Source organism: Condylura cristata, unplaced genomic scaffold, assembly GCF_000260355.1.
Source record: "Condylura cristata isolate star-nosed mole 26May11 unplaced genomic scaffold, ConCri1.0 scaffold00026, whole genome shotgun sequence".
NCBI lineage: Eukaryota > Metazoa > Chordata > Mammalia > Eulipotyphla > Talpidae > Condylura > Condylura cristata.
In genome coordinates, this window is record NW_004567127.1 from 14,869,215 (window position 1) to 14,888,983 (window position 19,769).

The window sequence follows — 19,769 nt, forward strand, 5'->3', positions numbered from 1 at the left end:
AATTATTTAGTTTAACTTCCATTGTCAATCACACTTCATGATGGAAAGCACAAGAGGCATGAGAAATCGACATCAACACATCATTCATAAAACATGATGTAGTTTTTGCAGTGAACTCAGAGATGCAGATTGTTAAGATCACATTAAGCACAGCCCTGTGTATTCAGCATTGTGCACAGTAGCCTTGCAAAGGACAGCACACTCTGTCCCGAGGTTGGTGTGCTCAAACCTTTCCTGATTTGAACTTAGTAATATTTGATCAAATCTATGCCATTACACTTCAATTTGAATTCAATGTTATTTATTGTTTCTTCATACTCAACCTATGAATATTTCATTTTAGATTTGGGGTCTAAAATTTTGGAAAAGACTAAAGTTCCATTTCAGAACTTTTACCCTTTTACACATAAAAATCATGTAAATCTCTTTGGATTTTCAGTTTTTGAAACGTTTAATTTAGAGATAAACACCAGCAGTAGATAGCTGTTTGCATGCTAGTTTCAGTAAATGATTAACACACTCAACTTTTCAGATCAACATAAAGGAATCCTATTGAATTAATATTTTACAGTGTTTAGCAATGAATGACAACATTAGCTTTGAACTGTGCACGTCCCATTTCAGGGCATAGAACACAAATAGGAATAGTCACATTTCAGATTCTCCAGCTACTTTAATTCCCAATTTAAATCTTCTTCTAGGTATCTTTCTATGCTCTTACACCTGCATCCCAGGATAATCAATCTCTACCTAATGTCTTATAAAAATTGTATTTAAATATTTATATTGAGGAAAATCCTCCACTTCACTACAAGTAACATTTTGTTCAGCATTCAGTCAGTGCTGAACGCACTGGGCTTAATAAATATATCAATAGTTACTTATTTCTTGATATAATATTAAAAAAATCTAGAGTGTTTTTATTATTTTTAGGTGAAGTAAGAGGCTTTTGATAGGGTATATAACTTGGCCAGGCAGCAGGAGATTGGCCATTCAGTCCCAAATCATTCAGACAACAGAGCCCCTTGCTAATTCCAGCACACCATAAATGACACACACACAAAGACAACACCAGCACCAAAGAGCATGATTCTGTCTCCCTTATTTATCCTATAACTCGCTTTACCAATTAACAAGTGAATGGCACCCAGATTCATGCTTGATTCCTGACACACTAACTTTAATTTGATCACTTTTTCTTTCACTGAAGGTCAGTCAAAAGCATTAAGATCCATCTTGACTGGGCCAGTTTATAAAACTGAAAAAATAAATCATTGCTCATTTCAATACTTTTACTACTTTGGGATGAATCATGTAAGACCATTCGCAAGTGCACTAGAATCACATCACTGAGATACGCTGCTATAAAATTTTTTTTAGACTTTTTTATTTCTCTGTCAGCTCCTCTCATGTCCTGCATTATGGCCACTTCCATGCTGGCTCCTTTTTATTCTCGGGACCTGGCAATTTTATACACCTTATAACCACAGTAATACTTGGACTAATTATGTTCATGATTTCCAAATCTATTTATCTACCTCTGATTGCTCTTTTGAGCTCCAGTTGCAAGTACTTGCTTACTTAAACTGAGTCTGTCAAGCCCCATTCCTGCTCTCCAGCAGCTCCTTTATCTTTTACCTGGAACGCCAGTGAGGTCCCCACCTACCCAGTCTTCCCGGTTAGAAAACTGGCCATTGGCTCTCATTCTTTAGTTCCCTTCTATACCCACTTTCACAGGTCCATTTTTCTGGTCTGTCTGTGGCCTATGTTTGAATGCCTTTCCTTAGCTTTAGAAACTCTCAGTTTAAAATACCACACCCCTCTATGAAGTTTTCTCTAATTGCATTTATTTTTCCCAAAACACTTTGTTCATATCCTACTATGTCAATCAACATATTGTAACTATTTATTTTTTTTTTTAACTAGCATTGGCATTATAAACTCTGTAAGGACATATATCCTCTTACTGTTCTGATTGCTCCTTCTTATTCTTATAGTAGTACCTTTATAATACAGTCACAGATTAAAAATTGAATAAGTATGAAAAGAATGAACAAATGAATGAATGAATGAATGAATAAACTATGAGTGAATGAAATGGACAATCTCAGTTTCCTTTTGCTGAGGTTATTTCCCTTGAAGGAAGATCAAGCTTGAAAGTAGATTACTGGAAAGAAATATTAGTTGGAGCATAGCTATATCTAGGTGCTGGTTTTGTGTTATATTTGTAATGGGCAAGTACATAATTAACCTTCCACTAAACCTACAATTTCACTAACTTATATGCTTAATATTTATTTTTTAATTATAAAATTATACTAGTAAAAATTAATCCCTGACTTTTTTTTTTTTTTTTGTAGTGGGCATAAGGACAAAATGCAATACTCCTTCTAAAATTGTAGCCCATGGTGAGACTTCAATACACTGTTTTTCTGAAAGTGGGATATGTGTTTTGGATTAAAATAGAGATACAGTGAGAGATTTTCTCATGACTATGAAGTATATTGCAAGTGAATCTTCACAGTACAAAAGTCTATGCATGTTTCTGTTTTAAGTGGTAATTTAACAAATAATAATAGCTGTAACAATAATAATATTAAATCATTTACCAAGTACAGAGCAATTCCTCCTCCTATTAAAAAGCCACAATAGACATCAACTGGGTGGTTCTTATACTGAGTTATCCGTGTTAGCCCACAGATGATTCCACAGATGATAAATGTGAAGACCAAGAGAGGTTTCAGTAGCTTAGAGGAATCCGTTAATGTGGAATTGAAGTACATCTTACAAATGAAAGAAATAGGTTAAGTATGTTAGAAAGGTCACTATTATAAGTGAATAAGACATTTAATTCAGAAGTCTAACAATATACTTGACATTAATTTTTTTTGTTCCATTTCCCCTGCTAGCTCTATGCTCCATAACTGCAAAGAAAGGAAATATGTGTATGTGAGAAAGAAATAACATATCTCTCATCAAGCTAAATGGGAGTTTGAGGGGGAAAAGTTGAAGCAACAGAATTATAGTCTCTGAGTTATTGTCACATAACTCCACACCTATTTTCTCACACCAATCTCATGGGTTATTGTACTAATCAGATACAATGAAGATCATTGCTTAGCATGAAGCAAATCTACATTAACTTAGAACTCACTGTCATTCATACTGAAGGTAAGGTATGTGTATGCTTAATGAATTTTGTTCATTTATAACATTTATGCAGTGCATAGATTCACCCATGAAATATAATGATACATTAAGTAAGGGTTACCAGACTACCTAAATACTTAATACCATAGAGTTATTATTATACTGATTATAAAAATTATTTTCCTGTAATGTATTTTACTGTATATAGTAGCATTCAATCTGCTTTAAATGTCATTGCACTGAAAGATTCATTTACTCTTCTGGTAATCCATGCCTAGGTAATCTAATTAAACACCTACAGGCTACATTTCTCTGATTTTCTGTAGGGTACAGCTTGCTATCAAAGATCCAGTTACTTACCGAAACGTACACAGCAGCAAAGGCGGCGAGGGTAGCGTGTTGAGAAGGGAATGACTTTCTGCCAAGGGAAGACAGTCCATTATGCTTTCTAGTCAGAGACACTGCTAACAATCACCTCAGAAACACTGAGTGGTTAAAATGTTCAACTTTAAAACCACCAGGCAATAAGCAATCACTTTAATTTCTGTTTAGTTTTCTGGAGAAAGATCTGCTTGATAAATACTACTATCAGCACTGATACTAAAGAATGATAGTGATATGCTTCCTAGTATAAACTGCTAACTGCAAGGATCCCTTTGTTATACCACTGGAATGGCAGGCAGAAATGGTTTGGAAAATTATAATTGTTCTTTGATATTAGACTTATGGAATTTTAAAGAAATTTAGCTTTTAAATTTCTGTGCTTCTCAATATGGCACCTGTTTTCATGAATTTTTGAAAGACGATTTAGTCAAAGTAGTAGTTTAGAATGTTTTATAGTCTAGAAAACTTAAGAAAAGCCTAAATGTAGCAGTGTTTCTCTTTTAAATAATTACCATCTCAAGAATCACAGAGAATCTTATTTAAGTAAAATAATTTAAGGAACAATATGAGGAAGGTGAAACAGAACAAAGGAGAAAGGAAGAATGGAGTTTTATTTAATGGATGAAAATATTGGGGTAAAAGTCTGTTCCATGAATGTCTTCCTAATTTTTTGATTCCTAATAAAATAGGTTACCATTCAATACACACAAGGTAATATAGGAAGACTGAGAAACAACTGAGAAATTAGTCTTAAATATAGATTCAAAATTATTGAATTCTATGAGAATTTTTGCATTGTATATTACATAGTATCAGGCTCTGATACTTAAACTTCCAGTGGTTAACTTAGTTTTGACTTTTAAATTGATCTTTGCAAACTCAGAGAATGACAAATGCAATTCTTATAAAAATCACTGATTGCTCTTCCTTCTGTAATTTGTTTCTTTTGAACTTCTAAGATAACTATCTCTTGCCATACAAGTTTTTTGTTTGTTTGATTGTTTTTGCTTATTGACTGAGACAAGATTCATGTATTGGTAGCTTCCTGAATTTTATCCCTTATTTTCAGTTAATTAAAAAAATATGCAATCTCAGAAATTATCCCTTTTAAAACTCTATTAAGAGAAAATTCACATGATTTTCTGATCAACATGTAATGTTGAAAATAAAAAACCTTAAATAATAAAATAACAAACAGCATAGCTATCTAGTGTTCCACTTAATATCTGTCCTTAAGTCAGGGCAGGACGCATATATATGGCTTGTTAGCCATGATGACTATAAACACATAAAAATAAAACAATTCTGGCAAACAAAACCATACCAAGCATAGGGTAGATCACAATACATGAACGATAGTTGATGATATAAAGATTAATAGCAAGAAAGAAGCTGAAATTTGGAGACAGAGGAAAATTTGGAGTAAGCCACCAATGGGTTTCTGTGGTACAATTGCTAAAGAGATCACGGAACTGAAAAGAAAAAATAAAAGCAGTCATGACTATAAAAGGAATCTTTCAGATGATTCACCATGCTATTAAGAACAAGAAAATGCTGACATAGAATGTTTTCAAATCTCAGTTTCTAACCTGCCACTATTGATAACTGTAAGGTCTGATCCTGAGCAAATATCTTCCACAATGTAGGAATTTTCTTTGCAAGATACATTCAGAGAAGTATAGTTTGGCTTGCACACAGTGAGAAAGTATGGTGCCTGATATCCTGTGGACAGCTGTATGATATCTGTAATAAGAGCTGTGGAGCACAATCCAAATATATGAACCCCTATAAACAAAAGAAAAGAAAGTATTACCACATTGGCAGTTACTGTGAATGTGGTGCCATCATCATCATCATCAACCATACTTATTACACACTATGACCACCTTGAAATCTGTGGTGATCATTTTCTCTGAGATTATTTTGAAAGAATGATGTAGAAACTTCCTAAACTTCTCAACACAGACTTAAAGCTAAAAAACAGGCAATAGGCATATCTGAAGTAGTACCTGGAGGTATTCATGCCAGTTTGGTTAAATAGGGCCAGTTCTTAATATTGGTAACTACAGGTCATTTGTCAGATGCCTGGATCATGTTAAAGTGACCAGCTGTGTGTCTGAGGTAGGCAATATATAGAAAATGAAGCAAGATTTAGAATAATTTTAAATTGTTTAGAATGTTTCAGTTTCCAGGGCTCTCTCTATGGTCCCAAACTGCAGCCACAGCAGCCAAATCCCACAGAGTTGGCTCAAGCCCCCCAAACTGTCATCATATCAAAAATGCTAAATGAAAGAGAGAAGGGCGAACAGTTTCTATCATGGAAATGATCAGATCTTGAGGTCAGGACTCAGGGAGACTCTGAACTTCAGAAATGAAGTTCTTATGTTTCTTGGCCTCTCTTTTACCCGTTTTTGTCTTAAGCCACAAATGACAAATGCTTATGATTGCTGGTGCACCCAGATTCCACTCCTGCTTCAAGTTCCTTGCCTGCCTTTCTTCTTGGAAATCAAACTATCCGCTCCCATGTTCTCTGAAAGTTGTTTGCTTCCTTTATGTTATTTTGACATCCTGGATTCACTCTGATTTAATGTGTAGATTCTGATTCATGAGTTGTGCACAGAAATAATTATGAGACATGTCAGTAATTCTTTAGTGAATGCCTAGACCAAGATTGCTGGCCTATACATTATTACTCTGTTTTGCATTTTTCTTCTCTCCTTTATCATCATATAACCACCAGATTCCCAACTCCTTTTCTACCCACTTGTCTGGGCTTCACAACTCGGGATCTTTATTTCTAATTTCCAGTATCATGCATGATCTTGGTGAATAGTAGGAATTAGGTGGGGAGGAGCCTTCCTTTACCTATGCAGAAAGACAATCTCCAGACCCATGGAGGGTGGGACTCTTGATTCTGCAACACTGTTCTCCTTGGGGGGAATGACTCACAGTTATGAGGCATTTTAGAGATGTTTCAAGGTCCTTTGTCCACTGCTTTTATCATCTTCGGGAAAATTCTCACTGAGATCAGCTACCTCCCCTGAAGTCTTATTTCTTTGCTTTAATTTGTTTTCTGTCTAAGCAACGTATTCTTGCATTACTATTTGAGTGTGCCTTGTTTAGAGCAGCAAAGTTTAGAGCATGATCCAGACTAGATTTTTCCTCTCTTTGGAGGAGAGATTGAATTTAATTATCCACTAGATAGCAAATAAAGTTATCTACTCCTCTGAGTTGAGAGGCTAGAATAAAATAACTTTTTACTTCCTTAGTGGAAATGAATGTAATATTTTCATGTTGATATAATGTGCTGGAACTTGTCTTCTCAGCTCAGTGGGGGAAAAAGGCTTGGGACTCATGCAACTGAAGATGTTTTCATGGTAATCAGAAGACATGAAAGCAAAGATTCAGAGGCTGGCCAGTGGGGCTTATAGATTTTTTGTGGGTCTGATAAAAATCAGAGGCAAAGCCAGAGGATAGAACCAAGGCAAAAGATCTTCCCTCATGATTACTTTAAGCTAGACTTGGAGACACGGAACAGTTGGTGGTGACATTTTCAACTGCAGTAATTTCAGGCTGAGAACACCAGAGTACTGAAATGGAATCACTAATGGGACTAAAGTAATTTTTGAAGTGTAATCCATTCATACCAGCCTGCTGACATTTATTCTCTTCTTTGGAAAATAAACACAGTGAAGGTATTTTAAAGTAACTTTTTGTTTTAGCCAGAGTTGAGGCAAAAATATACTGAAATGCATTGTATGTGAACTCTCCAAACAAGGATTGCAACTGTAAATTACACATTTCAGATACAAAATTCAATTTTTGTTGTTTTAAGTTTTTGTAAAACTCATGTACCCCAATTATGCATCTAAATTATAGCTTTAAAGACTTACTATCTGTAATTAAATATAACAGTTCTATTTAGGGGGGAAAATTCCTTCTCTGTGGTACCCATACGCACCAACGAATCTGACTGCTCTTCTAAGGAAAGAATTGAAGTTGCAGCCTCCAGCGTTAATATTGGGCTCCAGTCCAACTCCATTTCTTCTCTTGGACAGACAGCAGTAAAGAATTCCTTCCCCTACCATAATCTGCAAAGAAGATGACAGTGTCTGCTTCAGAATGAACATAACAGGTACAAATGAATTAGGTTTCCACTACACACATCATCACTTCAAGATAATTTTTGTTGTGAAAGTGAGTGATTTCTCTAAGGATTAAGAAAATAGTGAGCAGTAAGCAATCAGATCACTGTAAAGAGCTATTCTCTGGAGTTTCTGTGCTCCTATGAATGGGTCAAGGGTGGGGTAGCATCCCAACACGCATATTTTCTACGTCAAAGAACTGGGTGTAGGCTAGAGGTGTAGAGGGTGAGAGGATTTACCAGGGACAGAGTGGGGAGCAGAACAGGCAGATCGACTAAAATACACTGTTGAGGGGAGCAGTGGGTGAGACAGGAGGTCTGCTTCGCCATGTGGGTCACCTCCCTATTCAGGGCTCTAACTAAGACCTTAGCAATGATTACACTGAAACTTAGCCCCTGGATACCAGGGAAGCCCATCAGCATCCCAACACTTTAACATGGCTGCGCTAACCTTTTGCCCAGTGACACCTTATTAATTAACCACATGGTACCTTGATTCTGATTTAATTCTTAAGAGTCTTTGCATTTCATTTCTGAAATCATGAAACCAGATGTTTAGGGGAAGGAAAGAATATAGTAAGTGCCAGAGTTAGGATCAGAAACATGTTACCACCAAATTATTTCAATAAACCAGTTTGTAATAAGCAGAAGGACTAATCCCTAGAAAGCGTGTCTGAGGATACAGAGGGGCTACCTAAAGCAGAGTTATTCCATAACAAATTCTGTGATGATGGAGGGATTTTTTTTTTCCACAGTTAAACTCCATAGCCACTACCCATGTGTGGCTATTAAGCATTTGATATTTAGCTACTGCAATCAAGGAGCTGATTTTTAATTTAATTTCCTGGTATTAAATTATTTAAAACATAAATCATTCTAGCTATAAAGTGAAATAGCCACATGCAGCTGGGAACCCTCTTAATGGAGAATACAGATTACAAGACACTCTAAGTAATCAGGGTAGTATTTTCCAGGCATTTGATATTTAGAAACTGTTTTTACAAAGGACAGAAAACCATGCAGTGGTATTGGAAAGACGACCAAGATAAAAATGACACTTACTCAAGGGTGCTAGGTCATAGGATCAGTGAAGGAACTCAATGTACATAGACCTTTCCTTCTCAAAGGTTACTAGCAATTCCTTAGGGTATCTTACATTGAATTATGCCCCCTTCTCTGTTATTCCTGTAGTATCCTTCCCTTCTAGAATAACCTGATAGAAGTTCACTTTGGTTATTCTTCTGATAATCTCTCAGTTAGAGAAGAACTATAATTGGCCATTTTTTCTTTGTCTTTTTTAAATTTAATTATTTATGCATATGGAACTGGGGTACAGGCCAGAGGTGCAGGATTGGTGAGAGGATTCACCAGAGACAGAGTGGGGAGCAGAACAGATAGATCGGCAAAGTACACTGCTGAGGGGAACAGTGGGCGGGTCAGGAGAGGTCTGCTGTGCCATGTGGGTCACCTCTGGGGCAGGTGGGGATCGAACTCATGCTGAAGTGGCTTTAGCTTCTCAGTGCTGCGCTTTAACCCACTGTGCCACCAGGGAGGGCCCTCTTCTTTGTCTTTTATCTGCATAATCTAGTACAGTGATGGGCACTATGAGATTTGATTTGTACTCTTCCCTGTAGGATCTCCCTGGCTAACTGTTCTCATCATTTGGTTTACTACTAATCCCGTGTAAGAGAAGTGAGTGTGATGTTGAGTTTTATTCCCATAAAAATTCAAATTTTGGGGAATCTGAATACCTAAAATAGTATTATGAAATTAGATGCTGACTTGTATAAATGTGTATTACTGAGAAAAGTAGGATTGCATGAGATACCCACAGTCCCTCAGCTATAAATGACTGTGTCACTTTAAAGATTGTAAGTTTAGGGGTTGAAACAGATTTTACAGGAGGAAATTCCCAGTTCCTTTTAGTATTAACACTCATTTTATGAAGCATTTAAAATTATAGGTTTCCACTGTTTGGAGGTTCCTTAAACTTCTAAACATGGAGCTTCCCTATGACCCAGCAATCCCACTCCTAGGTATCTACCCAAAAGGCACAAAAACACTGATTGAAAAAGATACTTGTACCCCCATGTTTATTGCTGCTTTATTTACAATTGGAAAAACATGGAAGCAGCCCAAATGCCCAAAAGTAGATGACTGGATTAGAAAGATGTGGTACATATATACGATGGAATATTACTCAGCAACCAAAAAAGAGAAACACATGTCTTTTGCAGCAACTTGGATGGAGCTGGAAAAGATCATGCTTAGTGAGATAAGCCAGAAAGAGAAAGAAAAATACCGGATGGTTTCACTAATAGCAGGAGTATAATGGACCAGGCGAGAAAATAACAAAAATAATGAACAACCATATACCAGAGACATTCTGTGGGGGTGGAGTGGGGAATGGGATCAAAAACGGGGGGGGGGAGGGAGGAAGGGAGGGAAATGCACGGGACTATGGTGGTTGCACAGGGGTGATTTGGTGATGGGAAACCCAAGGGGATTACAATCGAGATGGAAAAAAAAATGATGTAAAAATAACCTTTGTAATAAAAAAATAAATAAATAAAATTACAGGTTTCCTTAAAAAAAACCTGACAGTAAGACTTTATATATTCTATGTCTACTTTATATGTTCTATGTTCTATAGGAGATATGGTGTATATATGTATATATATGTATATGCATACATTATGTTTATGTGTATGTATATCTATAATTATAAAGCATCTTAATTTGTAAAAAATAATTTTCTTATGGAAGTTTACCAATAAGAAAATGTTAAAAATCTCATGGTGTCCATGATAAACTCTTGTGAGATCAAAAGTATATTGAAAAAAATCAAAAGGAACGTTTTTCAAATTATTGAATGTTGAGTTAATCATACATACTTCCTGAAAAAATATCATCCTACACGAAAGTTATCAATCAGTTCTCCATCCTGCAGAGATAGATGTGACGTGATACAATACACACAGAGAATAATACAGTTATCTCAAATTCATCATATCCAGAAAATGAACCTTTCACTCCTGAATGTACTATTGTATGGCTAAAAATGACTGATTTCATCTTTGCCTTTTAGTAACAAGTCTATGAATAGCATTTTCTTTTCAATTATATTTCATGATTCACATTAGTCCGTGAATGCTAAATTTTGTCAGAATTTGTTTGGACAGTGCTTTTAGAGGAATGTGTCTTATTGTACAGCCCACAGTCATTATCTTAAATGACCCTGAGATCTCAGGAGGTCATTCTAATTGTTTAATATGCTCAAAACAGAGACATCAAGAGACTGTTTCACACCATTTGGTTTGATTATACAACATGAATAGAGATTTCTGTCAGTGTTTTGACATCACCCATTGACCCTCTCTTTCAGAAGCACATCAGTTTACTCCTCACACTTCTAATCATTTAACTTTGATCTAAATATCACTGCATGAATTTTCACAGATAGAATTCTTTTCAGGGGATGGGGAGCTGTTTCCTAATGTACTTCCAACACTCCACATTCTGGATGTTAGGCTGTTGTGCTTGTAACCTGGTGCTCTTGTCATGGGTAAATAGAAAACAGTGCATGACCAGTATCTTCAAAATATTCTGGTTTTGCATAGAAGGGCTTGGGATGAAACAATACAATTTTTTGTATGTCAAATATTGTGGACAGATTTTTGGAAGAGATTATAAATTAATTCTGCTCAGGTATACAGAAGAAATAGATGACTTATTATCATGTGGGTTCTGCCCTTGAGGCAACCCGTTAGGGAGAACTCACAACCGAAAAAGGCTTTACTTAAACTTAAACTTTCCATAGCCTTTTGGAAAATCTAATATATTTAAATATGTATTTAAATATTTGTCACTTTGGTAGTATAACCTTCTAAAATCAAGGTTACCTTCAAGAGACTATAATAAAACTCTGATAGAATTCTTTTATAAAACGAGAGGCACTAATCCTTTAATAACACATAATAAAATATGAATGCCAGATAAGAAAAAGTGTACTGCTTTTCTATGCATGTGGATTTCACAAAAATTTGTGATAAACTCTGTATTCTATATTGTGAAATATAATAATAATAATAATAATTGAAAAATATTCTCCAAGGAACAAAATGCTTATTCTTTGTTTCATTATCACTCAAATAAATGAAAATTGAATATTAAAGATGGATTTTTTTACCTTTAGTGAAATAAAACTATACATTTTCAGACCTAAAATTTTTATTTTACAATTTCACGTATAACATCACAAAGACAAGTTATTTTTAAAACACCACCAAGTCATAAAAAAATAAAAATGTGTGAAGCAAGCACTAGCTGACTTAATTTTAAAACCTATATAAGTATCAGCTGATCGGCCATCCCTGGTTAAAGTAGGTTAAAGCACAGCACTAAGAAGCTACAGCCACTTCAGCATGAGTTCGATCCCCTCCCAGGAGGTGACCCACATGGCACAGCAGGATCCTCCTGACCTACCCCGCTGCTCCCCTCAGCAGTGTACTTTGTGGGTAGCCTAGTTCTGCTCCCCACTCTGTCTATGGTGAACCCTCTCACTGCCCCTGCACCTCTGGCCTGTACCCCAGTTCTGTATTCATAAATAAATAAATGTTTAACAACAACAACAAAATAGTAAAACAGTCTTTCAGCAGGGTCAGTAACATTGAAATTCTTTTATTTATATTATTTCAAATGTAATAATATATTTCAAATTTATATTATATCAAATGTAATAGATTTAGGCATTATATTCTATATGGGAGAAATGATTTCTGGTGAAACAGATTTAAAACAATTATTCTTGCTGTACTTGTCAAAATGCTATGTGAGATGGGTTTTGTTATATATTTAGAGAAATGATAGGAAAATGCTGTTATTCTGAACAATGCTGCATTTTAAGTATGTTATTATTAGTTTGAGTCTTAGCTATTTCCAAAAACAGTATTAATAGTTCCAATCACTCTTGAGTTTAAATAACTCATTAATTTGGAAGGTATTTTGAAATTTTTCAGGTATGATAAAGCTCTATGGAAATTGAATTCTAATTGCATATTCTGAGAACATTTAAAGAATTTATAGTGTAAATGGCATGATTATGTGGTATCAGGAAAATATAAAAGATACATCCATAGTTCTATAAAAATACAGTATTTAGAGGATCTATGCAGAGACTAATCGTAAACTTAATATACTGAACCAAAAAAGACCAGTTCATTAGAGAAGCTTATAAAAACTCAATTCAAATGCAGCTTTTATTTAATAGCCATTTCCTCTGACATTCATGAGCATGATAAAGACAGAGTAAGAGTTCCCACTGGTAAAAATAAAACTCTTAATCTTGAAACATTTTTCTTGTACTTTAGTTAGTGTTCTGGGGACAGAAAGATGGAGGAAAGGGTTGGCCAGTCTTATTATTGTTGAATTTATCTAAAAGTATGTTATTCACAATGTGTATTTTAGAAGACTAAAACTAACCAACTTTTCGTTCCATTCTAGTAGGTTAGAGCACTTCTTGTTACATGTATTTTTTTCTAAGGATTTATTTATTTATGCATACAGAACTGGGGTGCAGGGGCAGTGAGAGGATTCACCAGAGACAGAGTGGGGAGCAGGACAGGGAGACCAATGAGTTGAGTGGAGCAGTGGGTGAGACAGGAGAGGTCTCCTGTGCCATGTGGGTCACCTCCCTGACTGGGGATCGAACTTGTGCTGAAGCTGCTGGGGCCAGCTTCCTAGCTGTGTTTTAACCCTATGCGTGTGTGTCCATGTGTGTGCATGTTTCAGGAATGTGAAGTGTGTCCTTTTTACATTACATTTGTTGATGTTTAGTGCTCCTAATCAGTAAAAACTGTTAACTTAGTAAACAAGTTAAACTGTAAGTGATGTCATTATGCACTTTTGAAACAAAAGGCTATTGACTATATAATAATCTGGGTTATTCCTCCAGTTTTCCAGACTTCAGATATCCAATAAACATGAAAAAAATACATTAATTAGAAAGTGTATTGGGAAGACATGGTAGTCATTCAAATAGAATCATGCAGCTGCAACTCTTTTTGTTTTCAGAATTATTTACCAAAGTATGCATTAAGGATCGATCATTTTTGCAGCTCTATTATCTTCTCAAACTTTTTTTTTTAAGATGTATTTATTTATGCATACAGAACTGGGGTATAGACCAGAGGTGCGGAGGGTGAGAGGCTTCACCAGAGACAGAGTGGGGAGCAATTCAGGCAGATCGATGAAGTACACTGCTGAGGGGAGCAGCGGGGGAGACAGGAGAAAGTCTGCCATGTGGGTCACCTGGGGGCGGGGTATCGAACAGGCACTGAAGCGGCTGCCCCTAGCTTGCAGTGCTGCGCTTTAACGCACTGTGCCACCTGGGAGGACCCTATCTTCTCTAACTTTTATCGCCAGTGATTTTCAACTTATAAGTATCCCACATGTCACTGTTGAAACATCTCAAAGATATGTTTGCCTGTATTTAGAGTTCACTTTTGATTTGCATTTATCTGACTTTAATTACACAAATGTGGTCATTTTTAGTTGATTGGGCTAACAGAAACAATGTGGGAGTAATTCTTACCGTAATTGCAGGTCCAGCAAAAGCCAAGCTAAGCAACATGAGGAACGGAATTGCTTCCTGGGTGGGTTCAATGTAGGGCATGCTAAGACTCCGGTCATAGCAGCTGAACCCGGAGTGCACAGGCTTGAACACATCCGTGAGTTCCAGGAAGTACAGGCTAACCACCGAAGATGCCAAAATAGGCAGCTGACAGAAAAGGACACAGAAGATGAATTTATTTTTTGCATACAGCTTATATAGAGTATCAGTACATCTTGAAAGAGGAATAGTGGATGTTTCCTCTCAATTCTCCCCTTCAATCTCAGAGATGAAATCATTCATACTACTACATCTGCTTTCAAAATTGACTTTGTTTCATCCACCTCTGTCACTAGTCTGGTCAGAGTCCATAGCATCTTTTACTTTTGCTCTTGGGGTTTCTTTCTTTTTTCAAAAAAAAAAAAACAAAAAAAATAAACAACGATTTATTTGTTTATGCATACAGACCTGGGGTACAGGCCAGAGGTGCAAGGGCAGTGAGAGGATTTGCCAGAGACAGAGTGGGGAGCAGAACAGACAGATGGACAAGTACACTGCTGAGGAGAGCGGTGGGCGGGTCAGGAGAGGTCTGCTGCGCCATGTGGGTCACCTCTAGGGCTGGGGATCAAATTCGCACTGAAGTGTCTGTGGCTACCTTGCAGTGCTGCGTCCTAACCTATTGTGCCACCAGGACGGCCCCTCTTTTTTTTTTTTTTTTAAGATTTATTTATTTATGCATACAGAGCTGGGTAGAGGTCAGAGGTGTGTGTGGGGGGGTTGAGGGTGGGAGGGTGAGAGGATTCACTAGAGACGGAGTGGGGAGACAGGCAGATCGACAAAGTACACTGCTGAGGGGAGCAGCGGGCTGGTCAGGAGAGGTTCTACTGTGCCATATGGGTCAGCTCCCTCGCTGGGAATCGAATTCATGCTGCAGTGGCTGTGACAGCGTCATAGTGCTGTGCTTTAACCCATTGTGCCACCAGGAGGGCCCCTGGTGTTACTTTCTAAACTGGTGTTCTGCTTTCACTTTTACCGTCTCACCCCACCCATTCATTTTCTACTCAGGATCCCAAAAGGTCTTTGACAAACAGATTAGATCATATCAGCCCCTTTATTAATTGTTCTAGTTGATGAAGGGGTCCCTTTCCTCCACATTCTCAACACTTTCTAAACTTGTCCTCCTATGAGGGCGAAGGATCAGGACAGGTTGGGAGGAGCACAGGGAACTGGTTTTGGGAAATTCATGGGGAAACCATACATTGTACAAAAATGAAGGATGACGTAATATATTTTTTTAAATAAATAAAGTTTTAGGGCCCTTCCTGGTATACCTCTGGCCTGTACACAGTTCTGTTGCATAAATAAGTTTTAATAAATAAATAACATTTTAATAATTAATAATTTATTAATTAATAATTTAGTTAAATTAATATAATAACTTAATAAGACAAAGTTTAAAAAATAGGGAATGCTAAAGTAAGAAAATAGGCAGGCAAAGAAAAAAATAATAAAATTGTCCCCGATAAGCTATAAGATGATACCATTTTAGTGATTTGATTTTCAGGCTCCTGAAGATTGTCGATGCCAAACACTTCTAGATATTTGATGCACGTGTTGACCATCACTATGTCTTCTGTAGGGGGGAGGGGGCAAATAGCTATTGAGTCTTTGTGTACTGCAGGCTTTGTTTTGTTTTTGGCTATTAGTTGTATAAATTCTTTGTGTTTTCTATATTCCCTTCAATCAGGATTTACAAGTATTTCTACCATTCTTTTTATTTTGTTGATGTTTTCCTTTGTTGCATGGAAGTTTTTTAGTTTTATATACTCATGGTCTTCATTTATTTTCTGTAACAGTCAAATTCATTTCTATGTACAGTCCTTTGCATTTGCTGCTATTTCTTTCTTGGTCTTCCCCTGATTCTTTGTATGACCATTTCTTGTCATCTTTTAATGAAGACTCACATACACTAAGTTAGTCCCTAATTCATTATTCTCTCTCTACTTTTATGTTTAGCCTGCCACTTATCATTAACTGAAATTACCTTGTCAACTTAATATAGCACTTATTTATTTTTATTTTCCCCAGCTCCTATTGAAATATATGCTCCATGAAGTTAAGGGTCTGCCAGTGTTATTTATTTCTGAGTTCCAGAACACAGAATTGTTCCTGGCACATGCAATCCATCACTTAATAATTTAATGAAGCAGTAAATATTGTTGGTAAATGACTAGTTAAATTAATGAGTAAATCTTTAATGCAATAACTATTCTAGAGTGACCTGATTTAACAAATGACAGGTGACTGAGTCATATTAGAATTTCAGAAAAGTAATAAGTAATATTTCAGTATATGTGTACTTATCCACTATGCAATACTTGGGATATACTTACACTAAAAATTATTTTTTGTTAATCTCAAATTCTAATTACAGTGGAATTCTTCTAATTTTTTAAAAAGATTTATTTATTTGTGCATACAGAACTGGGGTACAGGCCAGAGGCTCAGGGGTGGCGAGAGGCTTCACCAGAGACAGAGTGGGGAGCAGAACAGGCAGATCGGCGAAGTACACTGCTGAGCAGCAGGCTGGTCAGGAGAGGTCTGCCACGCCATGTGGTCACCTCCGGGGCAGGTGGGAATTGAACTCATGCGGAAGTAGCTTAAACTTCTTAGTGCAGTGCTTTAACCCACCATGCCACCAGGGAGGGCCTGGAATTTTTAATTTCTAATTTTTATGGTAAACCTAACCTAGACATACTTCAGTTTCTGAATAATGTGTTGTGTATTAAAATTTTCATTTCTTCAAACTACAATATGCCAGGTAATATTTACTAGCTATATCAGAGTAACCAAGGCTTGGTCACCAAGGATTATAAACTTAGTGAGAGATTTGCTCTCAGGTAAAAGAAAATATTGGAAATATATTGCGTAGTGCTCAGCATTCCAGAATCTAAAAATGTAGACTTAACACACTGAAAAGAAATTCACTTTAAGTCTTTGTTACTTGTGGAGAATAAACATTTGCTCAAACAGGAGAAGTTTTTAAAACATTGATATCCATGGTTTCTGGGTGTTTGATTTGAAAAAAAGAAAATTTAGAAGACAGCATTAAGTCTTCTATTCCAAAGAGATCTTTACAATTGAGATGAAAATATGGTTTTGGAAAAATGAATAATGTTGAAGATTAACCTGGCATTGTCTTCTTGTTTTCATAGGGGTACTTTTAAATAGAGAGAACAAAAAGTATATCAGGACACTTACATTTCTTTAATTCAAATCAGTGATCATCTGATCACTACAAATATCTGGTCATCTCCATTTAACTATTCCCATCTCTACTCATGTAGGAAGAGAAGCTTTCTGTCTTGACCAACAAATCAGCACATCAAGGTGACTAACAGATATTCCCCTTAAAAATATTTTCACTTTAGGGCCCTCCATGGTGGCAAAGCAGGTTAAAACACAGCACTAAGAAGTTAAAGCCACTTCAGCATGAGTTCGATCCCTGCCCCAGAGGTGACCCACATGGCGTGGCAGACCTCTCCTGACCTGCCCGCTGCTCCCCTCAGCAGTGTATTTCCTCAATCTGCCCGTTCTGCTCCCCACTCTATCTCAGGTGAAGCCTCTCACCTGCCCCGCACCTCTGGCCAGTACCCCAGGTCTGTATGCATAAATAAATAAATCTTTTTTTAAAAAAAATTTCACTTTAACTTGTTTCATGTGGTACTTACTGTATGCCAGGCAATTTTGTATTTTATAAATTTGAATTAATTTTGCTAATTAATTTTATTCATTTAAGTTAAAACTTTCTATTAGGTAGGTGCTGTTTATTTTTCTCATTTTGAAGATGGGTAAGCTCACTCTCCTTTAATAGTGGCAGAGGTAGAACCTATGAGTTATAGTTTCGAAGCCTTATTTCTTTTTTTTCCATTTTTTTTAAGATTTATTTATTTGTGCATACAGAACTGGGGTACAGGCCAGATGCTCAGGGGCGGCGAGAGGCTTCACCAGAGACAGAGTGGGGAGCAGGACAGGCAATATACTGAAATACACTGCTGAGGGGAGCAGCGAGGGAGACGAGAGGTCTGTTGCACCATGATGGTCTGCTCCCTGGCTGGAGATGGAACTCATGCCTCGGTGGCTAGTGATTGCTCAGTAGTGCTGAGACTTTAACCCGTGCCCTAGAGAGGCCCAGATTGTCACATACTCTAATAGAACCAGTGGGGTCACATGACTTTTGAGGTACCTAGGAGGTTCTAATATCAGCCATCCCACTTACTACCTTCAGGGCGTCCTTGGAAATTGTTGACTTAATCTTAGCTTCCTTATCTGTGAACAAGGATGATTAGTACTACCTATCATCACATGAGGTTAAAAGGATTATATGAAATATTACAAGTAATATTCACTAATATCTGGGATGAACACTGTAAGTGTTAGTATTATTTGTTGTCATTGTAACTATTAATAATAAGCCCATCAAATGTCACCTTTTCCATGATGCCTTACTTGATAATCATTTTTGAAAGTAATTTCCTCACTCTTATTTCTAAGATTCTGTTTTGAAAATAAAAAATTGAGATGGCATTTAATTATCAAAATATAGCATTCAAGATAAGAGTAAAATACTGCTCTGAAACAAAGGGAGACCAAGGCTGCAGGTAGAAAGATACAGGATGATTTAAGTAGTGTCATTCTCACTTTTGAGAACAATTGAACATGGCATTTCAAAGTTAAATTATCATGGTTTTGATGTGAATAATGTTATGAGCAGTAAAAGACTACAATGGTATATATTCATTCCACTCATAAACAAGAGATAATCAAAATGAAAAAGAACAATTTTATGTTAACAACCAGTTTAAAATGGAAGTCTGGGAACCAATCTGAACATATAAATCACATTAAATGTTAAATTTAAAGAATTAATTATTTACAATTGGAAAGACATGGAAACAACCCAAATGCCCAAAAACAGATGACTGGATTAAAAAGATGCGGTACATATACACAATGGAATATTACTCAGCAACCAACCAACCAACCAACCAACCAACCAACAAATAAATAAATAAATAAACACATGCCTTTTGCAGCAACATGGATGGAGCTGGAAGGGATCTTGCTTAGTAAAATGAGCCAGAAAGAAAAGGAGAAATACCGGATGGTTTCACTCATAGCAGGAGTTTAAAGGACCAGGCGAGAAAATAATAATAATAATGAACAACTTTATATCAGAGACATTTTATGGGGGTGGAGTGGGGAATGGGAAAAAAAAAATGGTGGTGGGGAGGGAAGTGCACTGGACTATGGTCATGGCACATGGGTGATTTGGTGATGGGAAGCCCAGGGGGATTACAACTGAGATGGAAAAATGCACAAAATGATGCAAAAATAAACTATTATATTATATTATTTAATTATATTATTTATATATTATTATATAATATAATATAATATAATATAATATAATATAATATA

At 36.4% G+C, this 19,769-nt stretch overlaps 1 protein-coding gene across 1 annotated transcript in view; it reads right to left on the reverse strand.

Annotated features, from left to right (window-relative positions):
* The window catches only part of LOC101630765 (lipid phosphate phosphatase-related protein type 4), a 39,215-nt gene that overhangs the window by 4,381 nt on the left and 15,065 nt on the right, over nt 1–19,769 (reverse strand). The window contains exons 2-6 of the mRNA XM_004689747.1: nt 14,271–14,456; nt 7,496–7,625; nt 5,124–5,319; nt 3,511–3,568; nt 2,610–2,783 (exon numbers count right to left, since the gene is read on the reverse strand). Of these exons, the coding sequence (XP_004689804.1) occupies nt 2,610–2,783; nt 3,511–3,568; nt 5,124–5,319; nt 7,496–7,625; nt 14,271–14,456 (744 nt within the window). The remainder of the gene's footprint in view (nt 1–2,609; nt 2,784–3,510; nt 3,569–5,123; nt 5,320–7,495; nt 7,626–14,270; nt 14,457–19,769) is intronic.